The sequence below is a fragment of the Talpa occidentalis genome, unplaced genomic scaffold, assembly GCF_014898055.3.
Source record: "Talpa occidentalis isolate TD23 unplaced genomic scaffold, MPIMG_talOcc4v2.1 talOcc4.13, whole genome shotgun sequence".
NCBI classification, from domain to species: Eukaryota; Metazoa; Chordata; class Mammalia; order Eulipotyphla; family Talpidae; genus Talpa; species Talpa occidentalis.
Window position 1 is genome coordinate 90,806,026 of NW_023601322.1, and position 27,711 is coordinate 90,833,736.

The following is a 27,711-nucleotide window of genomic DNA, read 5'->3' on the forward strand; positions in this document are numbered from 1 at the left end:
AAAGATACTTTCATTCTAGCTTGGTATGACCATGTTAAAACTTATTTTTTAATTTGTAATAGATAGTATAAAATATTACAGAAAGTGTGGAAAAGACAGAAAATAAAAAACTACCCATAATTTTTCCATTTTTATGCCGTTATTGCTATACCATGTGTGTCTATAAGAGCTCTCGTAGAGGACGTACAAATTTTGTATCTACTTTCTTAATTTTTTATCAATACATAGTCATACTTTCTAATGATCATATATATGTCTATTAATTATTCATACCATAATTGATTTACTATTTAGATTAGTTTACTTTTTTCTGTTATAGTGCTCTGTGGGCAATGCAGTTATTAAAATTATGAGGCCAAGGTGTGTGCCATAGCAACCAAATGAATATTGATATCATTTAGTTTACAAACAAATTTCTGAAAGAATATTGTTTTGGAATGAGAAAGAGGGTCAATTGTGGGCCTCTTTTTACAAAATTCCAAAGAAAAATGTCCTCCTGTTATCTGTTATAGAATTGATATGAATAGATGGTCTGAAGTATGCATTTTGTGGAAAATAGGTATAAGTTGAAAGTGATAGCCATATGGAATTTAGGTTAATTACTTTTCTAGCTAAAATTTGATTAGTCAGCAGAGTAGAAAATGTCTTAGAATTATTTACTGAATATATTTCTTAATTTATTAAATTTTTCATCTTGTTGAATAAATTTAATAAATAAGTGCAGAGGACAACAATTAGGAAAATTCATGCCAGACAGGACTAAGTCTTCACAGCCTTAATACAGAATAACCAAAACATTCATCAAGGGGAATGGTTGACACAAACTTTATGAATTAATTACATAGACCCTTAGAGTGACTTGGTTAACCATTTTTTTCTTTTTCAGATGTTTCCTATTTCTACAGTATGTATATTTTTCATATTACTTGTAGGTTTTTTGGTAGTGTTTTGTTGCAAATGAAGCCAATTAGAACACAAGTGTAATTTATTCAAATTTTAAAAATCAAATTTATATAACCTATGAAAAGCTAAGAATATTGTCATTCTGATTTTAATGGGCTGAAATCCAAATTTCGTCATGGTTTGGGTTTGGTACCTAAAGAATCACTGAAGTAATACACAGTTTTTATTTTGAAGGAGAAAGAGGAGCCCAGAGAGGCTTAGAAAAGCTGATGAAGGGCCTCCCCGGTGGCGCAGCTCTTGAACGCTGGGTTGCGAAGCTGCCCGCAGCCTCTGCAGCGCCGGTTCGATCCCCGGCTGCTCCCCGGCCACCGGAGGAGCATGGTGCGCAGACCTCTCCTGCCGCCCACTGCTCCCCTCAGCAGTGTACTTCGGTCCTTCTGCCTGCTCTGTTCCCCGCTCTGGCTCTGGTGAATTCTCTCACCCTCCCGCACTTCTGACTGTACCCAGTGCTTGTATAAATAAATAAATAAATCTTAAAAAAAAAAAAGAAAAGCTGATGAAATCAAATGAGCACAGGTGATTCCTCAGAGGCCTATACAAGGCAAATGTTCTCACTTTCTGGTTCACCAAGGAAATTTCTCACTTTCTTCCATTTCTTTCCCCCCCCCCCCCCACTTTCTTCCATGTCATTGGTCAGGTATTTGAGGTTTAATCTCTTTGCATTCTCTCCGTTTGCTGAGTTAAATTGCAGAACGAGCACAAGCACAGGTGGGGAAAAGGATTCGCTACCCACTGAATCAAACAAAAACTGTTTAGATGATCAAAAGCTGTGATGAAGTAGTCCCTGGTTCTAGAACACAGTCCTCAAGATAGGAGAAGGAACAAATACTTGTCCTCTGAAGTCATGGCACCCAGTTAGCTTGTTTGTCTTATGTGTGGTGGTTCCTTGAAACAAGTCAGCAGCTCTGTGTATAACGGGTGCTTTGTTACCCCAGATATGGCAAACAAGCCTCTGCAAACCACTTTGAAGAAAGCACGGGGCCCATATGGTTGGATGATGTCAGCTGCTCGGGAAAAGAAGCTAGCTTCCTTCAGTGTTCCCGGAGACCGTGGGGAAGGCATGACTGCAGCCATCGTGAAGATGTGGGCCTCGCCTGCTTCCCCGGCAGCGATGGACACAGACTCTCTCAGGGTAGGACAAGCCACAACTTTCAAGTACCCCTAACACAATAGACACTGCGCCGCTACCCACTGATCCAGAAAATAAAGCATTTCTCTGCTTTGACTCTTCTTAGTCTATTTCCTGGAATGTTCTAATTTTCCATAGTTTTTCCATAATTCAGAGACAAACAAGCTTTTGAGTTCTTCTGCCAGTATTATAAAATTTCTTTTTTTTTAAAGATTTATTTATTTATGCATACAAGAACTGGGGTATAGGCCAGAGGTGTGGGGGAGTGAGAGGATTCACCAGAGACAGAGTGGGGAACAGAACAGGTTGATTGACTGAAATACACTGCTGAAGGAAGCAGTGGGCGCGGCAGGAGAGGTCTGCGCGCCATGTGGGCCTCTCATGGGTGGCCGGGGATTTAACTGGCGCTGCAGAGGCTGCGTGCAGCTTTGTAGCCCAGCGCTCAACCGCTGCGCCACCAGGGGAGTTCTGAATCCCACAGTGTTAACCGTATAGTATACTTAAGTTGTCAGTGTATATGGTTGAATCCTCATTGTATGCTAAGCCTTGAGGTCCTGGTGACTCACTGCTCCAATCTAGCATCAAGCCAAATAGAAATACAGCAGTTCACTCCATCAGCATAGCGCATTTTTCCACTTTCATTTCTTTTTATTTGTTCTCTTCCCTTGTTGCCTTCTTTTGGAGGACTTATTATTCACTCAGGATTATGTGGTGGGTGAGTGCATGTGCTTGGGGAATGAGTAATTGTTTGCTAGAGATCGATGCTGTCCTTCTAAGATAGCAGGTATTTGGATCCTGGAGTGCTCTATTCATAGGCAAGCTCTGTCAGTACTCCAGGTGATGAAATACTCTAACTAGTGTGTAGAAGACTCTAATCTGAGTTTTCTGAAGGCCGGTGTGGTTAAACATATCCATGGATAAGTCAGCTCATATTTTCAATTTCCCTGAAACTCTTTTCAATTCTAGGATTCCAGATATATTTTGTAAAAATTTGAAAAGCTGAGGGTGATAATTTTAATAAAATATGTGATCATCATTATGGGTCTCTTTGGTCCTAATTTAGGCAATGTCTATTCATTTGTCTGGAGAACATTATGCCTGAGCCAAATATTCTTCTGGAATGGGATCATATGTCCATTTATTCATCCTGACAGATGATTACTTTCCCATGTGTCAAACAGGACTGAAATGTAAAAGAGGAGTTCAGGAAAGGAGATTGTAGAATAATGATATAAACAATAGTATTTTAAAAACAATTGAGTTTTTTTACATCTTTGGCACTAGAATGATGATTCACTGGATTATTAATGTTTTCAAATTTGAAGGGTGTTCTGTGAATCTTAATTTTAAATGTGAATGAAACTGTCCCTGAAATTAGAAAGACTTTATTCTATACTTGGGACAGTGATGAGTGAAATTCTCAAAAGCACTGTTTTGGGTCAATAAAAATACAATGGTGAAGGAAGCTCTATGGGGACTACTCCTGCGGGGGTGAGAGGAAGAAAATACTGTTTAAAAATGAATAGTGATGTAAAAAAATTTTAAAAATTAATAAAAAATAAATAAAATTATGAAAAAAAGAATGCAATTAAACAGCTTCACTAGTGGCACAAGGGGTTAAAAAAGCACAGCACAGGCCTCCCGGTGGCGCAGCGGTTGAGTGCTGGGTTGCAGCCTCTGCAGTGCCGGTTCGATCCCCGGCTGCTCCCCGGCCACCAGAGGAGGGTCCCACATGGCGCGCTAGACCTCTCCTGCCACCCGCTGCTCCCCTCAGCAGTGTACTTCAGTCCTTCTGCCTGTTCTGCATCCTGCTCTGACTCTGGTGAATTCTCTCACCCTCCCGCGCTTCTGACTATACCCAGTGCTTGTATAAATAAATAAATAAATAAATCTTTAAAAAAAAAAACAAAAACATTAAAAAAAAAAAAAAAAAGCACAGCACTATGAAGTTATCCGCAGCCACCACAGCAAGGGTTCGATCCCCCGCTAGAGAGCAATCCACATGCCACAGCAGACCTCTTCTGTCTCACCCACTTCTCCCCTCAGCTGTGTATTTCAATCTGCCTGTTCTGTTCTCCACTCTGTCCCTGGCGAATTCTCTCTCCTCCTGCATCTCTGGCCTGCATCCCAGTTCTTGTATGCATAAATAAATAAATCTTAAAAAAAAAGAATACAATTAAAGCCTATGTGGATTGGGAGAAATCTGTAAGATAGTAAGTAGACTTCTCATTTTAATATTGTATTAATTCTAAAGTTCAGAGTATTAAATCCTAGCAGAGATTTCTTTATAATGAAGTTGTCTTTTAGTTAATTTTACAGCATAAACTTTGACTTCTGATATTTATACTAAGTTTTCTCTTTCTTCCAGAAAAATATTATTTTCTGTAAGTATTAGTGTAAGAAAATTAAAATATTATTATTAGTAGTAGTAGTATTATTATTAGTATTAGTGTAGGAAAATTAAAATAAAGCTCTACTGGAAATCAAAGATTGAGCTATTTTAATTAAAGATAGTCTATACCCATAAAACTTTTTAGTTTCTCAGGTATTTATTTAAGATTTTAGAAATAAAATGTGCATATTATTACTGCCATTACAAAAAGGGGAGGTGGCATTGATAGAATGACCTTTGTCACCCAATTTCTCCTCAGAGGTATTCAAAATCCAGTGATTCTGTTAAATGAATGACTAAAATTAGGGTTGGACATATTGTATGCATTATTTCATCTGTTTGAGGTTTTTTTTTTTTTGAGGATCATTTCTGGACTGTACTTCTCTTAAAAGGAACCCCTAAATATCAGGTACATTAATTAAAAATGTAAATTTTCAAAGGTACTGGGTTTTATGACATAACTAAAGCCCCACGTTTTCTGGCTGGTAGTAAGCATTGCATAGAGCAGGCACTCAATAAGCATTTGTAGATTTTTACTTTTTTGTATTGATTCTACCATACTGTCTGTCTCACAAAGTGGGTATTATCAGAGATAGAAACTACCGAGTCAACAAAGGATGGAGAAATAAAAGTGGATTACAGGAATCAAAGTAGGATGTCAGCATCCTGCCAGTGATACTGTCTTCTAGTTAACGCGTTGATTTGGTAGCTTCATATGTTGGTTTAAACATAGTAGGTGATAGCTGCTTAGTCTACCTCATTGGTTCTGGTAATTTCCCTAGCTTCATTGCAGTCCCTCAATAAATCCTATGGGCCCCGAAGCTGGAGACCTTCTCGTAATTAGGTAATCAAAGTATGTACATCAGTTTGTTTAGGCTGTTATAACAAAGTACTACGCTTTGGTAGCTTAAAAACAGATATTTACTCTCTCACAGCTGTGAGGCTAGGAGTCCAGAATCAGGATGCCCCAAGGTGGTCCTTTTGAGGGCTTTGAGGGAAGAATTTGTTTCAAGTCTCCCTTCTTGGCTGGGAGATGGCCGTCTTCTCCCTATACGTCCCTTCACATTGTCTTTCTTCCATGTATCTCCTGTATCTCTTTGTTCACCTTTTCCCTTTTCATTTGGACATCAGTCGTTTTGGATTATGACCCACTCTAATGACCTTACAGTTCAAACTGCGACAGTATGTGAGCCACCTGAAGGCTCTCAACCAGATGACACTCTGTGTCATAGAGGTGTGTGAAATGCTGCAGATCACTTCTTTTGCATGATTTCTGTAAACCTCAGTTTGCTACAGAACAGTTTCTCAACTTTTTACATCTTAGCAACTTTTATGACTTAAGCTCTTCCTTTGTAACGGAGAGTAAATAGGAAGCCTGAGATGGAAATTGTCTCTGTTAATTGTCTTCCTGTTTCCCCCACTCCTTTGGCATTATATATATCCATGTATGCCAAGGGGGTATCCATTTATCCCTTCCTAGAAATCGTAACTGGGGGTATACATTTCTAGCTGTGTCCAAGGATAAATGAAAAGACATGAAACAAAGCAACCCTAAGTTTATCTCTTTTGCTATGTAGATGTTAGTGGTAATAAAATCATTCCCTGTTTTACTATTCATTCATTCATTCATTTGTTCATTCATTCAGCCAGTGATTCAGTCTGGGAACAACCAGTTATTGCATGTCCTCCCTGTGTCAGGCACTGTTTCCAATGCTGCCAGTGCAAAGTTGAGCAATGTGAATGAACTTTCAAAGAGATTGCAAAATTGGATACAGTTTTTTTAGTGACATTCTCTCTCTGTCACTGGCCAACTGATTTTAAAAACAAATTGTATTTTTCAGAGTCTCTCATGCTTTAGTAATGCTTGTTTTGCCTGCTTCAGTTTGCTTGTTTTGGCTTTTCTCGTACTTGTGAATCACGATTTAGGTTTTCCTATCAGACTGATGGATGGAGAAAATAAGAAAGAAGGACGAGTGGAGGTTTTTATCAATGGCCAGTGGGGAACAATTTGTGATGATGGGTGGACTGATAAAGATGCAGCCGTAATCTGTCGACAGCTTGGCTACAAGTAAGGCAAACCTGATTATTTGGGATGGTTACTTGATGAATATTTCTTTTGTCTTTTTCAGACTTGTCCTAATGAATTTTTCTTACCTGAAATTAACTACATCATCCCATTGAAAATACTGACAGCGTGCTGATTTCATTCAGAATTATAAATAATACTAAATAGCATCTATTTACATTTTTCTTTCTTCTCTCAAGGAATGTACATGTCTCAAAGTAACGAAGTCTTTATTTAATGTTGAAATAGTTTAATATTCTTGACTGTTCATAATACTGCTTCTGTCAGCCAAATGTATTAGCTTTTTCTTTGTGGTTTAGGTGGTTCTTTATTCACAGTGGTTATGCTCTATAAAGTCACTCTGAACACTGAATTAGCAAGTGGTGAGCCATTGCTGCTGGAACTGAGGTCGAACCAAGGAATCTTTTTCTCTCCTCTTTTAGTTCTCATACCTGCAAACAGTTGTCCTTTTGCAGTAAAGTTTGTGTCATTTATTTATTTATTTGCATTGTTGTTGATAATCTCACTGTTGCCTTATGGAGACAATCTACATGTTAGATAATCTTCATTGGAGCATGAGTAATAGTATAAAAAATGTAGCCCTAACTAGCTGGGAAAGGATACTTGTTTACAATTTGAGAGCTGAAATGAAAAAACCTATCATCTCCTTGTGAGACCTCAGCTAGGTACCTCAAATTTTTTGAGGCTGTGTGTATGTCTGCACACAATTTCTGTAAGTATTGATTTGGGAACTTCAAATACATAGCCCATATTACAGTTTAGAGAGTTATCAAATTTTAGCTAATAGTGGTTTGCATTTTAAAATATGTCCTGAATTATCTGTTTGTATACATAAATATGGATAAATTGTTATTCCTATGCAGAATATCATTTTTATTTTTAAAAGTATTTTTATCTTAATAGTAGTGCAAATGTTTTTTCTAAAGCTTTCTTTTAGATTATTCAGGTACTCTATACTTCAATTTGCTGTTTAGTTTTGGACCTCATGCCACTCCAGTTGCCCTGTTGTCAGTAGGTCCACTGTTTATAATAGAAATTTTCAGCTTTCAAAATATGGGCCAGTAGGAAGAGGCCACATTAAATGACTCAGTGAAGTCAGTCAATGATTTAAGTTTTCTTTGCTCAATACATGTTTAACACGCCACCCTCCATTTGTAAAGAAAATAAAATATTTTTACATTTTCAGTGAAATGCCTTATCCAAAAATCAGCCATCAGAGTATATTCCTGTTTGAAATGGATTTTGGCCATACTTTTATTTTTTGGTATGGATGATCCAGGAATTCTAGTATTACCATTGTAAATATAAAGGGAAATATCAAATTTGATGCTTGAATTGTATGGTAAATCATGTTTAAGGGGAAAAAGAGTTCCTAAGCATATTTGTGAAATTTAATTTCTACATTTTTTATTGCTTCTGATTTATCTTTATTTAACCCACTTTACATTTTATCTTAGATGATGAGCTTAGTTTGTAGCAATTTTCAATAATATTCATTAATATTCCTGTAACAGTTATCAAGAAGAGCATCCAAATATCTCACATTGTAATTGCTTTTTGAATAGTCTTTTAAGAAGTGAATCAGTAAGTTAAAGTTATTACAGCAAATTGGATAATTATCTTCTAGTGCACAATCTGTAATTTGCCATCAAATAGTTTTTAAATGAGAAGCATTTAAATATTTGATCAATTTAAATATATTTGAATGTTTTATTATAATTTTCCACTAATGGGAAATGCGATTTCATAAAAGAACATGTAGTCTGAAGAGGTGGGAAACAATACCCCTAAATCATTAAGTGTTGTAAACCAACATATCTCAAGTAAAAAAAAGAACATCTATGTAATTTATAAATAGACATGAGACTAGGGTAGGGGATCTTTCCCCCATATATACTCTATACCAACAAATATATTTGTAGATATCTATTGCAAATATATTCATCAACTTTAAAGTTTTATCTTTTCACTCTCCTTAGGGTGGTTTTCAGTAAAGTAGCATTTTTAATTTAAATTTTTGTTGAAATTAATAATGTTTTAATTAAGCTATACCATCTTTGTCTTGATTTGTTATCTTAAATATTTATTAATAAATCTTTCCTTCACCTGAGGTTATAAGAAAAAACTTCCTGTGATTCAAACATTAACATTTTTATCTTTCATAATAATGTAACTAATTGTTCAAGTATTGAGTTTTGAATGTTAGTTTGAAATCTTTCATGAAAGCTTTAGTGTGAATTTTTTGAAAAGTGTTGTGTTATTAAAAAAAAGTACCATACCAAAAATAATCCTGCCATCTATTCATGATTCCTGGTTTTCTCTTTCTATGTTCAAAATTATACTTTCATACTTCTAAGTGAGGCAAAAAATTTGTTCTTAGTTCCCTAGGTAATTATTTATTAATATCTTAATTTTCTTGGAAATATACCAATTTGAAGAGAGCATTATTCTCTGTAAGGGGAAATAAGATTTTGAGATTTCCTCCTTAAAACTAAGGTTTAAGACTGTCAGGATTCTTGGATGTGCCAATAAATGTGACTTGCTGAACAGAAGCTAAATTAAAGGCAACTGATATGATACAAAAGCTCTGGGGTATGATAACAAAGAGGGTGTAGTTACACCTCTCTGAAGCTTTTCTTTTTTTTTGACAGAATCAAGAAATAAATGATCTTTTAGTACGTATAGATGCTGATTTTAATATATAAAAGTTACAACATACAATTGAATGAGAGTATATGTTATGATTTATTCACATGTGTGATTGATTCCCCACACCCTCAAGAATGCTGTGTTTCCAGGGGTCCTGCCAGAGCAAGAACCATGGCTTATTTTGGGGAAGGAAAAGGACCCATACACGTGGATAATGTGAAATGCACAGGAAATGAGAGGTCCCTGGCCGACTGTATCAAACAAGATATTGGAAGACACAACTGCCGTCACAGTGAAGATGCAGGAGTTATTTGTGACTATGTAAGCAAGAAAGCATCCGCTAACAGTCATAAAGGTAGGTGTTCTTTTGCGGCCCTAAACAGGGAAATACCTCCAATGCACAGTTTGTTTCTGTAAACAATACTACTGTAACAAAGAGTTCTCTTCCACAAGAATTACAGAATTCCTTTTCCTTGTGCTAGTATTTAGAATCAGGGGTTCTGGATGAACTTGCATGAGTGGGCTTACAGGGATAGCAGGGTTCAGGGGAAGAGGTAGATTTAAAAGGCTTTGTAATCTCTGGGGTGACCCCTTTTCTATAGTCTCAGTCAATTTTAATATAAAACAAAATTTGACAATTTGATGTCCTTGAAAATTCATTCTTTCATGAAAAGGAGGAAAGAAAAAGTCACAAAAAGGCACTTCTAGTCTTAATAATATTTTAAACAACAGGGAAATTCTTTTTTTTTTTAAAGATTTATTTATTTATACAAGAACTGGGATATAAGCCAGAGGCACAGAAGGGTGAGAGGATTCACCAGAGACAGTGTGGGGAACAGAAAAGGCTGACAGACCAAAAACATTGCTGAGGGAAGCAGCGGGTGAGATAGGAGAGGTCTGCTGTGCCATGTGGGTAGCTCCCTGGCTGGCCGGGAATTGAACCTGCGCTGCAGAGGCTGCGGACAAACTTCATTGTGCTGCATTCAGCCCACTGCGCCACCAGGGAAGCCCTGGGAAATTCTTTTTAATTAATCGCAAAAGTGACAATTATCTTTTGAACATTTTATCCTTTGAAATTTAAAAGCGTATGGAAAATGAGAAGTAATTTCGTAGTATACTTAGTATAATATAGTTTGTAAAATATAGGATAATAGATGTCTTGTAGGTAAGTAAATAGAAGAGTTCTTGAAAGCTCTGAGTTCTTCATGATATCAGTACTGTTTTAAATAAATGAGGAGAAAAACTAGCTATTTTGGAGAAAAGTGTGGTTATATTTTACAAAAGGAACAATCACCTGTTTGTGTGAATTATAAGTTCACAATTTTGGTACACAGGATTTTCTTACAAGCACATGCATTTACACTGGTGCATGCACTTTTTATAACATCTTTTAACAACTTTTAATAGAAATAATGCAAACAAATAAATTTGATGTTATTATTTTTCATTTTTGAGGGGCTTTTGTGTATGTAGAACACTTTATAATCCTCATGTTTTGTCTATGTTGTTCTATTATATATGTTGTGGATTTATTATCTGTGTTATTTAACATAAATTATTATATTTAGTTAGAAGGATACTTTGCTAAACCAATTTTTCCTAAATATTGATTACAACTTAATTTGTATAAATTGAATAAATTTCAATAATTTAAACTGCAGTTACAAATTGAATGTAAAGTTCTTTGAAGTATGTCAACTTAAGCAGTAGAAAAACATAAAACTTCAATAATTATAAAATGTTTTATTTATTTCCTCATTGTTTGCACATTTATTGTTATGCATTTCTACAGCTGTAATAAGACTTATTCTGATATATTTCCATGGTTTTAGTGCTACCATTCCTCAAGTTAAAACATTTCATTTTAGACCAGCTAGATGACAGCATCTGACTTGCTTGCCTTTTGTTGAGGCTTAATAACTGCTTACTTCATAAAGTAATTAGAATTCAAGCCTTTGGTTATTGGTCATGTGCTGAGATCCTTTCATAAATGAAATTAATTCTGTTCTTTAATCTTGTTATGACAGTGTATTTTATGGCTTGAAATAGACTTTACTTTCTTGCAATCTGGTGCTACTCCCCAGAATGATGTAAGCTTTAAGTTCGGCTTGCTTAGTATTACATCATCCCTTGTCTTGGCATTATGTACATTGACCTGACTTGGAACATTATTGAAAACTTGTGCTTTATAATTTTCTATAATTTGTAGTGTCATCTAGAGGACTCATGTCCTAACAAATGAGGCTCAAGTTTGACAATGTACCTCTGAGGTCATTTGGCAAATTAATCAGCTTGCTACACAATGCAAATCCTCTTTCTCCATCAAGAAATAACAAGTGCTGATTCCCTACTGGGCTCTCGGCTACCTGATTGTTATCAGAGACCATGAGTACTGGCAAGGTTTCATATTCTTGTCACAAATCCACCCCCCCTTCTGTCTTTTCACAGAGAAAAAACCAGTGCATATCTACACTTATTTACATCTTCTTAATAAATGAAACAAAATATCCCAATAAAATGCCACTTCCTTATGATTTTGGAAAACAGTCTATACCTTGTTATATTTATCCTTCTTTTGTACACCAGCTTTCTTGTATTTTTTAAATTTGACTCTTCTTTTTTATGCTCTGTTAACAGAAGTCTGTTACCTTAGGGAAATGACTCTATGCCCTTAAATACAGTTTGATGCTTACGTTGGCTTTGCACATGCTTTCTGTAGATTAATATTAAATATGAATTCATGTAACTTCAGATCAGAAGTCCATCCTGTTAACTGACTTTGCTCCGCTGAGTTACTGTTGTATACATAGCTATAGTATGTATAGCTATATATGTAGCTGTAGTATTTGAAAAGCAAGTAATTTAAACTATCGCTGCATTGGCAGATCTCTCATCTTGTTTAATGCTACTGAACTCCAAGACGACCTCTGTAATCAGTCAGGAGGGGACAAGGTGTAGGCACTTACGGAATGATATGCTGGACAGGGTCAAGCCATCTTGCAACCTGTGGAGCCCCTTCAGAACTGAATGTGGGAAACCCCATAAACTTCCCTGCCGGCTTGCACATTTTATTACCTTGATTAAATGAGAAAACAACTTTTTATTTTTATTAGAGGAAAAAATATCCTATAATTTGAAGAGAAAAGGCATCTTAAAATAGAGGAGGAAGCCACGGGGGTGGGGGGGAGGTTGTCACTTGTATCTTTATCCCTCTCTCAGCGGTATGACAGTTTAGTTAATGAGCTATTTCTGCTTCAGAGGCCCTTTCCTCGGTTTGTGGTTTGAGATTACTGCACCGGCGGCAGAAGCGGATCATTGGTGGAAAAAATTCCTTAAGGTAAAGGGTTCTTCAGAAGAGAGAGTCCATGTTACAGAATTATTTGATAGTCATACAGGTTTAAAAAGTGGGGATTTTCTACTGTTGCTTAAGGGATTTGTTTTATTCCCATTGTTCTCTAATAAAATATATTTTGGAGTTAAATACAGATTACATTGATAAATTCACTGTTCTTTGACCTTCACTCACTCACTTTTTATAGACTTGGTTCTTCTATTATCACCCCTGATTTATATGACAGATGTGTTGCAGAGAAGCTATATGGAGAAACAAAATAGCTGACAGAAGACTTGAAAAAAAATGTGTCACTACAAGGATTCACTTAGTTTAGAATATGTTTGTTTCAGACTTGACTCAATAGAATTTTATTGTTTCTTTAATTTTCTATTGGAAAACCTGCACTCTGCTTACTAAATACTTCAAGCTGCTTCAGTGAGGTGGGAGAAGGAGAGAAAACACACTTGCAATCATGAAATATAAAGAAACCTCAACTTCCTTCTAAGAATGTCTAAGAGAGGGGGTGCTTATAAATGCCTGTATGTAATTCTCCAGCATGTCGGCTCCAGGGTGGAGGGGCACCACTTTGCACCTAGGAGGGGTTTTGTGTCCTGGGGTCTCTTTTATGCTCCTATTTCTTCACCCAGAAGCCTCTGTGTCATTATTTTAATGAGTGCTTGTCTTGGCTTTTCTGTCTTTAATGACGTGGCTGTGTGCCGCCCTTTCTTCCCAGGGGTGGCTGGCCTTGGCAAGTGTCCCTCCGGCTGAAGTCTTCCCATGGAGATGGCAGGCTCCTTTGTGGGGCCACGCTTCTGAGCAGCTGCTGGGTCCTCACAGCGGCGCACTGCTTCAAGAGGTATGTGCCCATTCTTCCAGACAACTCTGCTTGCCTTTCACTTGCCAGTTCTAAAACATTTTTTCTATATTTATGTTTTTAATCTGATTACTGTTTATTTTTGTATATGGTATATGGCACAAGGAAGGGATCAAATTACTTTTATTTATGAATAGTTTCCCCAGCACTTTTATTGAGCATTCCATGTTTATAAAACACCACTGATTTATGTCAACTCTGTCATATGCCAGGTTCTCATGTATCTCTGTTCACTTCCTCTTATCTAATCTTTCATGTTCATGGTGCAACAGAAGATATACGCCTATGTTTTACATAGCCTTTGACATTTCTGGCATAATAATGGAGTTTGAGGGTTCACCTCTAGAGCAGCGGGTTTAATGCATTTGTGTATGACAGGAGTGATAGACAATGAAGATTATATAACAACAAAAAATTGCTCTGCTCCTAGTGTTCCTAAGGATGTTAGATCACTGGAGATACAGTGCAGAACCAAACATGAACCATGCTATCGTGAGAATTTTCTGTAGCTACAAGATCCCAGAGGAGAGAAACATTGATATTGTAAATATGATCTGATGAAGGAAGAAAAAAAGGACTTAGGGCACTGTGTTTAACTTGTGGACTTTTCACCACAATATTAGATGCATTTAGCTTTGTTAAGAATCCAGTCTCTGGGTCTCTATTCCATATCTACTGAAATCTGTGGAGGTGAGACCCAGGAGTCTGCATTCTTGCCAAGTCTCTCAGAAGAATCTGATGTACATTAAAAGTGCAGATCCATTTACTGAGTGGAGAGAATAAAAATGTGGTCTGGATGTTTGAAGAATGATGATGGAGAAGAATGCAGTAGGTTTGATGGGATACTTATCCTTGGCCTATTCAACATGTTAATCATTTCATTGGAAAAGGACACTGATGGCAAGTTCATCACATTTTTGGATCCCTGGGGATCGGGAAGACAAATAATGTGTTGGAAAATAGAATCCACAATGACCAAAAATCTCGATGGGATGATTCTGGCAAGTAACATGGAATAAGGACGATGTAAAATGCCGCCTTCAGTTCCAGGAAATATGGCTTAAATGCAGCACAAGTGAAAAAGACCTCACAGGCAGTGGCATCCTTCCACTTAATATGTGATTGCCCATGAAGTTAGCAAGTGTTGGGCAGCACTGACAGAGCACTGTTCAGACAAAGCAGCGAAGAGCCTGGCTATTCTGTTTTCTTGTGCTTAGCTATTGTTGGGGACAAAAAGCACTGTCACTCTCCAGCAGAGAGAACTGTGCTGCATTCTGGGTGTGGCAGGAATGTGATACACTCAGGAAGACAAGCAGCCAGGTGACAGCATGTAGAGTCCCACTGGTGCATTATCTGTGGCTTCAGTATCATGGGTGTTAATGAAAGATGGAGTGATTTTCATTTTAACACAAGGAAGAGGTTCTTTGTGTTATGTTTATTTCTTTAACTGTAGGGCTGTAGGGCTGCTGAAAGGTGAAATGGCCTGTGTGTGGGAGGAAGAATGAGTTCTGTCGTGAGGTCTGTTCAGAGAGACTGGATTCTTTTATAAGTGGAGCTGGGGGTAGAGGATGTCTGATTTAGAGCAGAGAGGGGAAAATGGAGCCAGCTGTACTGGAGGGATGGCAGCTATCCACTAGAGTAGCGATCTGGAATTTGTGTAGTAGACTCACTAGAGAGAAGCAGGAAGGTCTGGGATGTGAGGGGAGTGAGTGTCTCTTCATTTACTAGGTGGTAGGAACCCATTAAATGATATTGAGGCTTGAAATCTAATCAAAGAGTAGTTTTAGGAGATGAGCCATTTGGGGATGTATGGGATAGGTAGAGAGGATCAATTCCATTGATTAATCTAGGGGGTCTGTGAATGAACTTTAAGCTATATGAGCAGATCTTTGGTAATATGCTTATAGCCTTTTTACTGCGATGACTGAAATTGGTCTTGTTTTTCAGTGATTAAGTTCCAGTATGGTAGGAACTGGAGGGGGATAGGTTATAAGGTAGAAAGAAAAGGAGGGTGAGCAGGCAGGGGTTCTATGATAGGAATCAATGCTTGGTGCTGTGTAAGAGGAAGGGTAGACCTGCCCTCCCAACCAGGGTTACAATTCTAGCTCCTCCGATGGTTTATTGTTTAACTTGCGGAAATTACTGAACGTCTAGGGGCCTCAGTTTTTCCATTTGTAAGATGAAGGCAGTGACGTTCCACAGAGAAGTATGTGTAAGTAGTTGATAAAGTATAAAATTCCAAACAGACTTGGGCTGTTGGAGTTGAAAAACATGGACTTAAAGATTATTATTGGCAAAAATCAGGAACTCAAGATGATTTTATTCTACTCACCTATGGAGAAGACTGAGGTAAGAAACTGCAGAGATCTGGCCCTGGGGCTCAGAGCTTAGGCGATTAATTCACTTGGTCCTTAAAGATTGTTCTCATCATATTTAAGACTCTATCTTTCAAGTCTCTGCTTAAATTTATAGTCTGAAAAGTTCAAGGCTTAAAGGTATTAAAGGAGGGAGATTGCCACAAATTCCACATTCCACTTGAAGTAGAAAACTTTGATCAAACTGTTGGGTTCTCTGAAAGGTCTTACTTTTTTTCTTTTTTCTTTTTTTTTTTTTTTTACTTAGATGTTGGATTTATTTGTTTACATGTCATTATTCCTCTTTTGGCCTGGTCCTGCTAGATTATTGCTTAAAATCAGTAATCAACTCCTTTGTGTTTATAAGCCAAGTGTCTAGTATATTACTTGGCACAGAGTCGATAATCTTAAATGATTGTTGCAGGATGAAAGTGGGGCTCAGTTGCCAGAGAATGGATGTACTTAAGGGCATTGGATTCTTTAGAGGATGGTGGCATTTTCACCTGAGGTCAACAGATAACTTTTTCCATATGTCATTTTGGATTTCTTCCCATTATCTGCACAGCATAAGGGAAAGGCAATTGATTAAAAAGCAGAGGAGCAGATTATGATATGCAGCATTTTGGTGTGCTTTGGGTTGAATGCCAAACTCTACTAATGTGAAAAGGGTGAAGGTTGTTTTGTAAATGTGTTGTGCATCTATTTGACTTGGTCTGTAACCTATATCCAGTTTCATAGACTTCCTGTTTTGATGTGCCTCACGATTCTATAACTCACATCTTTATTGCAGTAAGGCTTTTGAAATGCATAGGGACAGTTACCCCTGATTAGAACAAGCACCCGGTTTTTTTTTTTTTCTAGGTTCAGGGACTTTGGTTTAAAACAACTGTCCCTTAATCATCAGAGACTCGGAAGTTTGCAAAAATAGATTTCCCCTGGAATTGTTGAGATTGTAGTGCAGAAGCATTGTAGTCAGACTCTGAAAGGCTACCTGCCTTTTGGATGTCATGGGAGCCTAATTTAGAGTCTATTGGTTGGGGACCTCGATGTCATTTTTGGTGGGAAATCTGTTTGTATCTCTGCTACTTAGGCATGTACAATGTATGTTCACTGGACCTTCATTGGTGCCTAATACTTGCAGTGATGATAAAGGCCAGTGCTTTTGAGCCGTCACTGCTGAATAACAATAGATTGCTATTGCCATCTGTGTTATTTTCTTCTATGGGATGACAGTTTTTTGCTTGTTTGTTTTATCTTCATTGAATAGTTATCTTTATATTGGGTTGTCAGAAAAGTCATGACTCATTTTTGTGTAGAAAACATAGAAAAAATATGGCATGTGTTTTCTGACAACCCAATATAACCCCCCTATCAGAATAATCTAGAAATGATGACGTTGGCAGGAGAAACCAGGATGCAGTTAACTTCAGATCCAGATCCACCATCCTCAGCTACCCTCACTTCATACGCAGCCTTCTGTACATGATAAGGGAATTTGACTGGAAGGCTGACAGACCGCTAGTGTACAACTCTAATTTGCCCATAGTTTTCACATACTATGAGGTTCAGAGTAATCTGCTGCCATTCTAATACAGATAACCAAGGCAGTTGTGAATCACCATTTAAAGGTCTTCAATTTTATTTTTTATATTTTTCCCAGTGTTAATACAATGCAGACTTTGGAGTGCAGCATCCTGTTGGCAGTTTAAAGTGGAAACTTAAATAAATCAAGTTTTTTTTTGTACTTGCCCTGTGAATCTTGCACAATAAATTTCTGGCTTTTGCTATTTTCTATTCTAAATGACAACCACAGGTACCAAAAAATGACCCTCTCCCTATGGTGGTGCAGCAGTATAATTGAGAGAAAAATTCCTGAGAATTAAACTAATTCCTTTTAATTGCTTATTCTGATAACAGATACCATTTTGGAGGAAAAAATGTACTTGCAACAAGTACTGCCTTATTTTTGTAAATCTACTGCAAATTGAATTTGTTCATGAATATAGCTTTACCCGATTTTATCTTTTTGATTTTTTGCCTAGAAATGCCAGAGTAGCAGAAAATTGTCAAAGATTATAGCTCTGAGTTAGAAATGTTTAGGTCTTCATAGTTAGATGAGCCACAGACTAGTGGCATTTGCTTTTGAAGAATACAGTATTTGAGGTGCTTAACATATACTCTGTCATGACCTAGTGTGTGGTAGAGTTCATAAGAATATGGTCTTGAATGGGGAATAAAAACAAACAAAAAAAAAGAATATGGTCTTGTTGATATATATAAACCTATCAGTCATGCCCAAAGCAGTTCTTAATTCCGTGTGTGTGTGTGTGTGTGTGTGTGTGTGTGTGTGTATGTGTGTAGACACTGCAAGCTTCTACAGGGAAGGTCATTTTTTCCTAAGCAAATAGAACCATTTATATAAGCTGCTTCAGTCAACCACTTAGAAGCAACTCAGTCAGGCCCTTTTTGAATTTCATCCAAACAACAGAGAAAAACAGATTCTAGCAGTAGCAGATGTGCACAAGCTGGTGTACAACATTATCTTTTTTTTTTTCCTAAAGATTTATTTATTTATATAAGCACTGGGTACAGTCAGAAGCGTGGGAGGGTGACACAATTCACCAGAGCCAGAGCAGGGAGCAAAACAGACAGACTGACGAAATACACTGCTGAGGGGAGCAGCGGGCGCGGGAGGAAAGGTCTACCATGCCATGTGAGGTGACAGGAGAATATTTCCAATACTTTGACTGGAAACTAATCGAGTCTTGTGTCAGATGCTCTTCAGGTTCCAGGTATAAAGTCTATTTTAAGAATAACTGGAGTGAGAGGTATGTGGGAACCACTGCTTAGGTTTCGCTGAGACAACTTTAAAAAAGAGGTGTTACTAAAGACCTTTCTTTTGAAGAGAATGCTGCTCTTTTTCTTCTTGTCAGGGAAATATTTTATTTTTAAAAATATTTTATTCTCAGTTTAATATCAACTCCTGACTGATGAGAATACTAACTGTGGTGTGTACCCAAATAATTTGATCTGAGAACATGGCATATGTATGGAATGTGTTTGACTTTTCCTTTAGCTATTGATTACTACTCATTAGAATGCTTCCTACTTCACCCAGTGAAATTCCAGGCATGGAAGGGCAGTATACTCATGCCTTTTGGAGCTTTTGGGTCGGTGATTCTCAAGTCTGTGAAATTGAATCACCTATGGTTCTACATCAGCCCTATTCATTTATTTTTTATTTTATTAATTTTTTAAATATTTTTTTTTTATTTATACAATAGCTGGGGTACAGGCGTGGGAGGGTGAGAGGATTCCCCAGAGACAGAGTGGGGAGCAGAGCAGGCAACAGACCGAAAGCATTGCTGAGGGGAGCAGCGGGAGAGGCAGGAGAGGTCTGCTAGGCCAAGTGGGAATCTCCCTGGCCAGCCAGGAATCGAACCCACGCTGCAGAGGCTGCGGACAGCTTCACAGCACTGTGCTCAACCCACTGCACCACAAGGGAGGTCCCATTTATTTTATTAATTATGAAACTCTGTGTGTCCTGGACATTTGTATTTTTAAAAATGGTACAGGTAATTGGGGCATACATCCGGCATGAACCATAACATTAAATCTCTTTGGGGATTTATTTTTATGAAATAGAAACTTTTGTGATGTTGTTATCATACAGGAGGGGGAAAATTAGGGTGATTGTTGTAAAATGTATGTTTTTCTATTCCAGCAGCGAAATACTAGCGCAAAGTCGGTGGTGAGTTGATAAATCCAGAATTACAGTTTCACCAGAAAAAAGAAAGATTAATTTTTTGCAAAAGAGCGATTGTGAATCCAAGACTTGTAAGAAGGAGAAGTTGTAGCAGTTAGATTGAAATGGGAAAAAAAAAAATGAGTAGGGTCAAAGGTTTGAAGTCAAAATGGGTTGAAGGATTGTAGAGCTGTAAAACTGTGAAGATAGGTGGTGGTAAAAAGTGAACTGCTTGACATCAGGATTCAGAAATGAAATGTGTAGTATTTTCAGGTGAGGACTTAGGGAAATAAAATGGAAAGGTTGGAAATTAAGTCATTAAAATTGTTACAGGAAATAGTCAAGGGGATGAGCAAGGTGCTCTTATCTTCATTGGGAGATTAGAAGTAGTGGCCAGCAGGGTGTTGGTGCATGTGTTTTATGTCAGTGGATGTCAATTGAGGACAATTTGCACAATAGGGGACATTTAGCAATGTCTGGAGACATTTTTGTTTGTCGTAACGAGGGAGTGTGTGTGTGCGTCTGTTTGCATGTGTGTTCCTGGCATCCAATGAATAGAATCTCGGGATGCCTCTAAACCTCCAACAATGCACAGGACAGCTCCACAGACCCTCACAACAATCTGGCTCCAGCTGTCAACAGGGCTGAGGCTGAGAAACTACTCCAGAATCAAGGTGTATGTTGGCTGATAAACAGACCAACAGCTATCAATCTAATAAATATTGTGTTTCTATTTTAACTGAATAGTTCCTTACGGAAAGAAGACATAAAAACGTACATTTGTTCACTCAATCAACAAACATAAGCTACATTCCTACTTAACAGGGCCTCATTGTTCTAGGTATTTAAGATTCTTCAGTGAACACAACAGATATTGATGCCCTTGAATGCCTTTTATTCAAGCAGGGGAGAGAGAGAATAAAACACATAATAAATAGTAAATGAGATAGTCTGCTTGAAAGTGGTATTAAAAAGAAAAATGAAGGCAGCGATGACAGTAATTTTGCCCTACACTATTTGTTAATTTTTCACTTGATGACAGGTTAATGATTAGCTCCTTATTTTCCACACTTCTTTCACATTTGCTTTTTCAGAAAGCAAATGTAATCTGGATTAAATACTGAAATGAAGAAAGGAAGTGATGGGTTTTGAGTATAGAACTGAGACCAGTGGGGTCAGAGAAATGGAAAGGTTAAATTTAAAAAAGGAGCCAATGATTTGTAACAAACTGACAACCCTATTGTCTGCAGTGTCTCTATTAACCTACTGAAGAATTAACCTGCTGACTCATTTCAGCATGTAAGACAAGCCTCTCATTAGTCTCTCTGCCTCTCAGGTATGGTAACAGCACTAAGAACTATGCTGTTCGAGTTGGGGATTATCATACTCAGGTGCCTGAGGAATATGAGGAAGAAATTGGAGTTCAGCAGGTCGTGATTCACCCAGAGTACCGACCAAACAGCAGCGACTACGACATCGCCCTGGTGAGACTGCAGGGACCAGAAGAGCAGTGTACGAGGTTCAGCAGCCACGTCTTGCCTGCCTGTTTGCCCCTCCGGAGGGAGAGGCCACAGAAAACAGCCTCTAATTGTTACATCACGGGATGGGGAGACACAGGTAATGCAAACAATACAAAGGAACAAATGTGTCTGCACATTTCTCCAGTCTGGGGTTCTCCTCACTTTGGGGTGCACAAAAGGTAGTAAAATCTAAAGGAGTTCAGGCTTAGTTATTGGAAATATTGCCAAGTGTGAGATGCATGGATGTGATTTGGATTTACATCCTGAGGGCACTGTTGGTTCCCATAAGAACCTTAGCACAAACTGACAACCCAACTGCCTGGGAGCTTAAGGGGTAGAGATTTCTCTACTTCTTGTTCCGCAGACTAGTGAGGAGACAAAGGAAGATTTCAAGGCATACTGTAAGACTTGGGCCCTGGCAGTCTCTATTTTAAGCTTTCCCAACTGATTTTGATGTAGCTAACCCCGCAAAGGGCTCAGTGTTTGATTATTTCTTTCTTTGCATGAAGCCCCAACTCTTGGAGAATTCCTGTTCAGATCAGACAGAGCAGAGCTGCTGAGGATTAACTGAAGGGACTCCATTCATTCCAGTTTCTCCTCAGTGTCTCCTTCCCTTTTTCCCCACCTCCGAACCCCCCAAAGTCTATTACTCAGTTTAAGCTTATTTTTCATAAGGGAACAAGGCTTTGTGTAGTCTTACTAGAGTTCAATCCATGGATGCCAGCTGGTGCTTGCTCAGCATGGTGTTGGAAACCATAGAGCTAGCACTCACTTGAGTTAGGTGTTCCCTTTACAAGAGACCAGAAAATGGTCTTAGTATACTGTGCTGACCAGGGTGCCAATAGTCTCTGAGAAAGCTATAGTCTAATTTGTTAGAATTATGAACACCTCTGTAGGAAAGAAGATTCAATCATCTTTTGGATACATCTGCAATAATAGAAATGACCAATGAAGCGTATTTTACCATAGACTGATGATTCCAGTTGAATCAATAGGATCAGAAAATAATGGTGGAATTTAAAGCCAAGAAAAAGACGTCATGGAACATGTAGTAAACATATTAGCCACTAAACAAAGAGTGAATGATCTTACTAGAGTGGTAACATCAAGTGGTGAAAACTAAGCCTGTCTACATAAGGAATGCTTTGTTTCTCAATTATTCCTTATGAAATACTGTATTACTGTTTACAACAGTGATCGCTACCTTATGTGCTTATGTGTAATTATTCTTTGTAATTCTCACATTAAGTAGAGTAACCTTAGAGGAATGGGTATGTCACTGCAAAGCCAGCATGAATGCATCCTCAGCTTTTCGATGGGATTGCAATACTAAAGCTTGCATAAATATGCTTTTTAGTTAACTTCATAGCCGAGTACTTAAGTGTTACTCAGTTACTCCCACAGAATACAGTGGTGAGAAAGACATTAGTGAAGGATAGTGAGAAGAGCCAAGATTAGAAAAGGCAGCTAATGACGTTACGTATAATTCAGTTATTACTCATTTAAACTTTACTCATGTCATCATAGAGTTTATTTTCAAGATGACTCAGTGTTCAGTAAACCGTTCAATGTAGCTCTTTTCTGTGAACCCTTTAATTGGAATCTAATTTAGATTATTTGGTCTGAGTAGGACGAGCCTATTCAAGAACTCTTCAACAAGCTGCCATTCCCTTACTTCCCAAGAGGTTTTGTGAAGAACGTTATAAAGGCCGGTTTACAAGGAGGATGCTGTGTGCTGGAAATCTCCAGGACCACAAACGCGTGGACAGCTGCCAGGGCGACAGCGGAGGACCACTCATGTGTGAAAGGCCAGGCCAGAACTGGGTTGTGTATGGGGTGACCTCCTGGGGGTATGGTTGTGGAGTCAAGGATTCACCAGGTGTTTATACAAAAGTCTCAGCCTTTGTACCTTGGATAAAAAGTGTCACCCAACTCTGATTCTTCCTGAAAAACTCAAGAGAAAACACACTATCGAAATACCTGTTGGAAAGATTTCAGGCTAAAATTCACTCAACAAGTGAGGACTTTTATGTTTATGTTTAATTATGTTTCCCTCCCCTTTGCTGCTTTTAAGATTTGTGATGTGAACATTTTTGGCTAGATACCTCAGTGTGATTCTGATTACATTCAGTTACCATTGTTGCCTGCCCAAAGCAGTTTTACTGGTGATTAAATTCTTTATTCTCATTTAAGCTACATTGATCTCTTTTGCCTGTTTCTGAGCATTCTCGAGATTATCAAATATTGAGAAAAAGGCCATTTTTACATTTTGATTGAGAATGCCTTGTAATTGAATTGATACATGCATTCACATTTTAGATAAAAAAGTACCCTTACTATACTCAAGTAGTGGGAGTTCTTAAAAAAAAAGAATACATGTTTCTATCTGGGTAAGCCCTGTCAAGTAAGGAAATCCAAGGCCAAAATGGTAAAGGAATATTCATCATAAATCTCAACTGGAACAGGATCAAGCCACAGGGATATATGTCCAATCACAATTATTCCCAAGAAGCCATCATACCAAGCACTATGGCAACTATGACAAAAAATAGATTCTAGCTCCAGGTATGTTACAAGCAAAACTTGCAATTCCTGCTAACAAAGAATGCCTTCAAGTTATTGGTTGCACAAGTCAATATATCCACTTTTCTATCTCCTGTTCTTGCTTCTAACCTTACAAGTCTTCTGGATATGATGAGAGTGCCACCTACTGCAACTTTCTAGTAATTGGTCAAAACTGCAGATTCCCCAAGACTGTTACCTTATAGAACCTGACAGGGGTATACTGTTTAAAAAAAAATGCTTTCCATGCCAGTTAGGTGAAGGCTCCACACAAGTTTTCAACCAACTTACTGTACTAAATACTGCGTAAGTTCACTGTGCACCTCAATTTACAAAGGACTTAAAATTTTAGGAAAACAGGTCTAGAAGCCAGTTGAGACAGCTGATTTTGAAAGGCAACTGCAGAAAGAAGTCCTGATGCTGACAATGGTTACCAGCCCACACCCTGAAGTTTCTCCTCTACTTACCAAAGGGCAAGAGAAAGCTGCTTATCACACATCCTGAAATCTATCCTTGGCAGCAGTACATAATCTGTACCCAAGTATGAGGTATGTCCCTCGAGACACCTAAATAATTTTTAGACATGACTGCCAATGAATCCTCCCTGAAATCCTAAGAAAACTCTTGTTATATGCAAGAGGTAGATGTAATGACAAAAAACCATAAAGTTTAATGTTAACTTTAGCATTGAGTGGCTTAAATAGTCTCCCCCTCAAGTTGCTCATAACAATGGACTGGACCTTTTGCATCAAATCATGTCATTTTTGTAAATCCTCAGCTTTGTTTAAAAAAAAAGTTAACTGGTGCTTACCTAATGGTGCTTTATAGTTTACAACTTTGCAAAAATGTAATGTTATTTAAGTAGGATTACATTAAAACTTCTAAAAAGCTCAAGATTTTGATAGAGGGAAAATGTTTAAGTGTCACATAATGTAATGATTGAGCTGCATCTAATGTAGCTTGCACAAGGGCTTGGGAAGAATGTGCAATACAGGTGAGAAAGTCTGCAGAAACCCCTCACAGGCTGCCCTTATAACTAGTGCTGGAGGAAGCAACATTTATATTGAAATTCAACTGAGCTAGGCTGGCAGACAAAGTTATCAGTTTGTTCAAGCTTGAATTGGAATACTTTGTAACATGTTATAGCTCATTTCTTGGTAACTGACTTTTACTATATACAAGTGTTTGTTGCATATTTGTGTAAATAAAGCACATAGCTTTTCACCTAGTATTGTTGCTTTAATCTTTCATGTGATAAGACAACGAGCAATTTTTTCTAGGATTGACATGTTTTAGTTTCCCCAAATGCTGAAAATACCCTTACAATACTGGAATTCCAAGGTAATGTTTGCTGTTACTTGTATTTACTGAGTGAAGGTACACCAAATACCATTTTACAATTATAACAATGAACTACTATTTAAATAGCAGTTTATTTAGACATGTATTTAAAATACAGCCAGAGTAGTCTTCAGAACATCAGTAGTCACTCATTCCCCTGGTGAGATTTAAAATCACAGGTACTGTATGCAGGATACTGATCAAGATGTCACCCATATCACTTCAGAATTCTTGTCTGCAAGGGAAGAAAACCAATCCATAAACTCGTGTTTGTGTATTGAACACACAGCGAGATGAGGCGACTTAATCAGTTAATCTCAGCCTCAGCTGACGCTTTCAAATTACAAAAAACGCCAGAAACGGGCCAATTTAATTTTGGCCTTCCAATTCCTTAGAGCTAGCGCTTTCAGATTAACTCCAAAATACAAACAAAAGGGAACATACCTTGTTTTAATTTCCATCACCCATCGGAACTCGGCTTCCTAAAAACATTGGAACAATGTTTAGATATTTGCCCCGTAACGCCGCACCCTCCCCATTTTTAAGAGTAATCAACTGTTACTTGTGCAAGTCAGAATCTGATACCAATTAAATGGTGACAGCTTTGCCAATAAACAAGAATATGCTCTTCCATGGCTAGGAAGGGAGACTGCCACAGCTGACAGGTCCCAAAGACACATGGAGATCCACAGTGCAGAAATGACAAGATGCACAACGCCGGGCATTACTCACCAACGGGCTCCAACGGCGGCCATCAGGACGCGTGACCACACAACTATGGCGGCGCAGATGGAAGGCGGAAGGACACTCTTCCTCGGCGTTCCTGGCAGCGTGTTAGCTCACCCCGAAGGCCCGGGGCCCATCGCGCTCGCGGGCTCAGCGCCCAGGGCAGCACGTGGCCGCCGACGGCCTAACGCGCTAAGTCGGCCCTGGCCGTCCCACCCAGGGGTTTTAAAAGCTGAGCGCCAAGTGGCAGCCCAAGACGTCTGAGTTTTTTGCATTTTCAGCCAAGTCAAAAAGTCCTATAACAGGTTTTTTATTTGTTTTGGCGCAGAAAACGCCAAGGCGAACCACCACAGACACACGCTCTCCGGACGCAAAGGAAAGAGAAACGCCGCGCACGCACTTTTATAGCGCTGATGACGCTCTTTCGGGGAACGCCCCTAGATGGGCGGGGCTTATGCAAATAGTCCTCGTAGCCCCGCCTCGATAGCTCCCCTTGCGTTCACCCGCTTCTATTTCATGGCCCCGCCCATTTCTCCTCTTCTCCCCCTGGCCTCCCCTCCTCAAGCTGTGGGCGGCTCCCGCGGGCTCCGTTTTCTGCGCCTGCGCCTGAACAGGGCCCAAGAAGTCTCGCGATACCAGGAAATCCCGAAGCAGCTCGCGTTAGGGGCTGGCGGAGCGGAGCGGGGAAGTAGTTGGCCGTGACGCTAGGCTAGAGCCTTTAGCCGTCACCGTTGTCACGGAAACGCCAGGTTCGGTAGTTCTAAGCGTTGTAAACTTCAGGCGGCGCAGTTTCTGTGGAACTCGCGCTGCTTTTAGCTCTTGGCGAGTTAAGTGTCGGCCTCCGGCGTCTGCGCCGGAATTGCTGTTTCTGAGGCGCAGGTGTCCGCGACGCGCCCTCAGGCTTCGTCTGGTGGCTGGTTCCGGGCGAACCTTCTAGAAGCAGCTGCGCTCGGTGCTAACAGCCTCCCCGACGATGTTGTGAAGGAGGCTGAGGAGCGCGAGGCTGGCGGACGGGCGGCGGGCGGCGGCCGCGCGTTTCCCGCGCTCACCCGAGTCAGCTGCTCGCTCCGGGCCCCCCGGTTCCGAACCCCTTGGTTCCGAACCCCTTGGTTCCGGGCCCCTTCGGTTCCGAGTCCCCCGGTTCCTAGCCCCCCGGTTCAGGGCCCCTCTGGCTCCGGCCCCCCCGCTTCCGGGTCCCCCGGTTCCGAGCCCCCCGGTTCCGGCCGCCTGGCCGCGGCGCCGGGTCTCCCCGCCCCGGCTGCCCCTTCTGAGGAGGCAGTTAGTGAGGTGGGGCGCGCCCGCGGGGGAAGGGGGAAGTGGTTTTCGTCCCAGGTTGTGTGTGAGGGGGCCCTCAGGCCTTCCAAATTCCGTGTTTTCCTCCGGTGTGGAGCAAAGAGAGGATCCGGGTGAGAGTTTTCCTTAGCCGTGAACCGTTTGGTGCCGAGAGGCTGGTGAGGGAAGGGCTGCAGTCGCCTTCGCCAGAGGTTCGCGAGGTCACCACACACCTGGGGGGACAGAATGACTAAGGCCAACGCTGCCAGTTTGGCTGAGAGAGGACAAGTGCAGAGGAAAATTTTTTTTTTTTTTTTTAAGATTATTTATTTATACAAGCACTGGGTACAGTCAGAAGCGCGGGAGGGTGAGAGAATTCACCAGAGCCAGAGCGGGGAGCAGAGCAGGCAGAAGGACCGAAGTACACTGCTGAGGGGAGCAGCGGGTCTACTGCACCATGTTGGACCCTGGTCCCGCGGCCGGGGATCGAACCGGCGCTGCAGAGGCTGCGGGCAGCTTAGCAACCCAGCTCTCAACTGCTGCGCCACCAGGGAGGCCCTTGGGTTTTTTTTTTTTTTTTTAAAGATTTATTTATGGATACAAGAACGCGGGTACAGGCCAGATGCGCAGGAGGGTGAGAGGACTCACCAGAGACAGAGCTGGGTGCAGAGCAGGCAGACTGAGGAAATGCACTGCTGAGGGGAGCAGCGGGCGAGAGCAGAGAGGTCTGCCGCACATGGTGTGTATCTCCCTGGCTGGCCGGG

The 27,711-nt window shown here is 39.6% G+C and overlaps 2 protein-coding genes, 1 long non-coding RNA gene and 1 other non-coding gene across 19 annotated transcripts in view; 2 read left to right on the top strand and 2 right to left on the bottom strand.

Annotated features, from left to right (window-relative positions):
* The window catches only part of PRSS12 (serine protease 12), a 111,366-nt gene extending 86,535 nt beyond the window's left edge, over positions 1–24,831 (top strand). For all 4 annotated transcript variants that reach the window (XM_054694537.1, XM_054694536.1, XM_037509531.2 and 1 more), the window contains 7 exons: positions 1,899–2,095; positions 6,411–6,552; positions 9,369–9,574; positions 12,478–12,556; positions 13,287–13,409; positions 20,863–21,143; positions 22,677–24,831. In XM_054694537.1, coding sequence (XP_054550512.1) covers positions 1,899–2,095; positions 6,411–6,552; positions 9,369–9,574; positions 12,478–12,556; positions 13,287–13,409; positions 20,863–21,143; positions 22,677–22,984 — 1,336 coding nt within the window. In that variant the 3' untranslated portion in view covers positions 22,985–24,831. The remainder of the gene's footprint in view (positions 1–1,898; positions 2,096–6,410; positions 6,553–9,368; positions 9,575–12,477; positions 12,557–13,286; positions 13,410–20,862; positions 21,144–22,676) is intronic.
* On the bottom strand, positions 20,239–26,058 carry LOC119243608 (uncharacterized). Its single transcript, XR_005124772.2, has 3 exons — positions 25,682–26,058; positions 25,394–25,431; positions 20,239–25,184 (listed from the first exon to the last, which is right to left on the bottom strand). It is a non-coding gene; the product is annotated as an uncharacterized LOC119243608 (long non-coding RNA).
* LOC119243860 (small nucleolar RNA SNORA24) lies at positions 25,503–25,633 on the bottom strand. The gene has a single exon (XR_005124862.1). It is a non-coding gene; the product is annotated as a small nucleolar RNA SNORA24 (small nucleolar RNA).
* Positions 26,059–26,286: 228 nt separating the features above from the next.
* Positions 26,287–27,711, top strand: part of LOC119243609 (uncharacterized) — a 782,255-nt gene continuing 780,830 nt past the window's right edge. For 11 of the 13 annotated variants that reach the window (XR_008551531.1, XR_008551536.1, XR_008551535.1 and 8 more), the window contains exon 1: positions 26,287–26,424. The gene's annotated coding sequence lies outside the window, so the exon portion shown is untranslated. Of the gene's footprint in view, positions 26,555–27,711 lie in introns of all 13 variants that reach the window. The other 2 variants (XM_054694540.1, XR_005124773.2) reach the window with 2 other exon arrangements.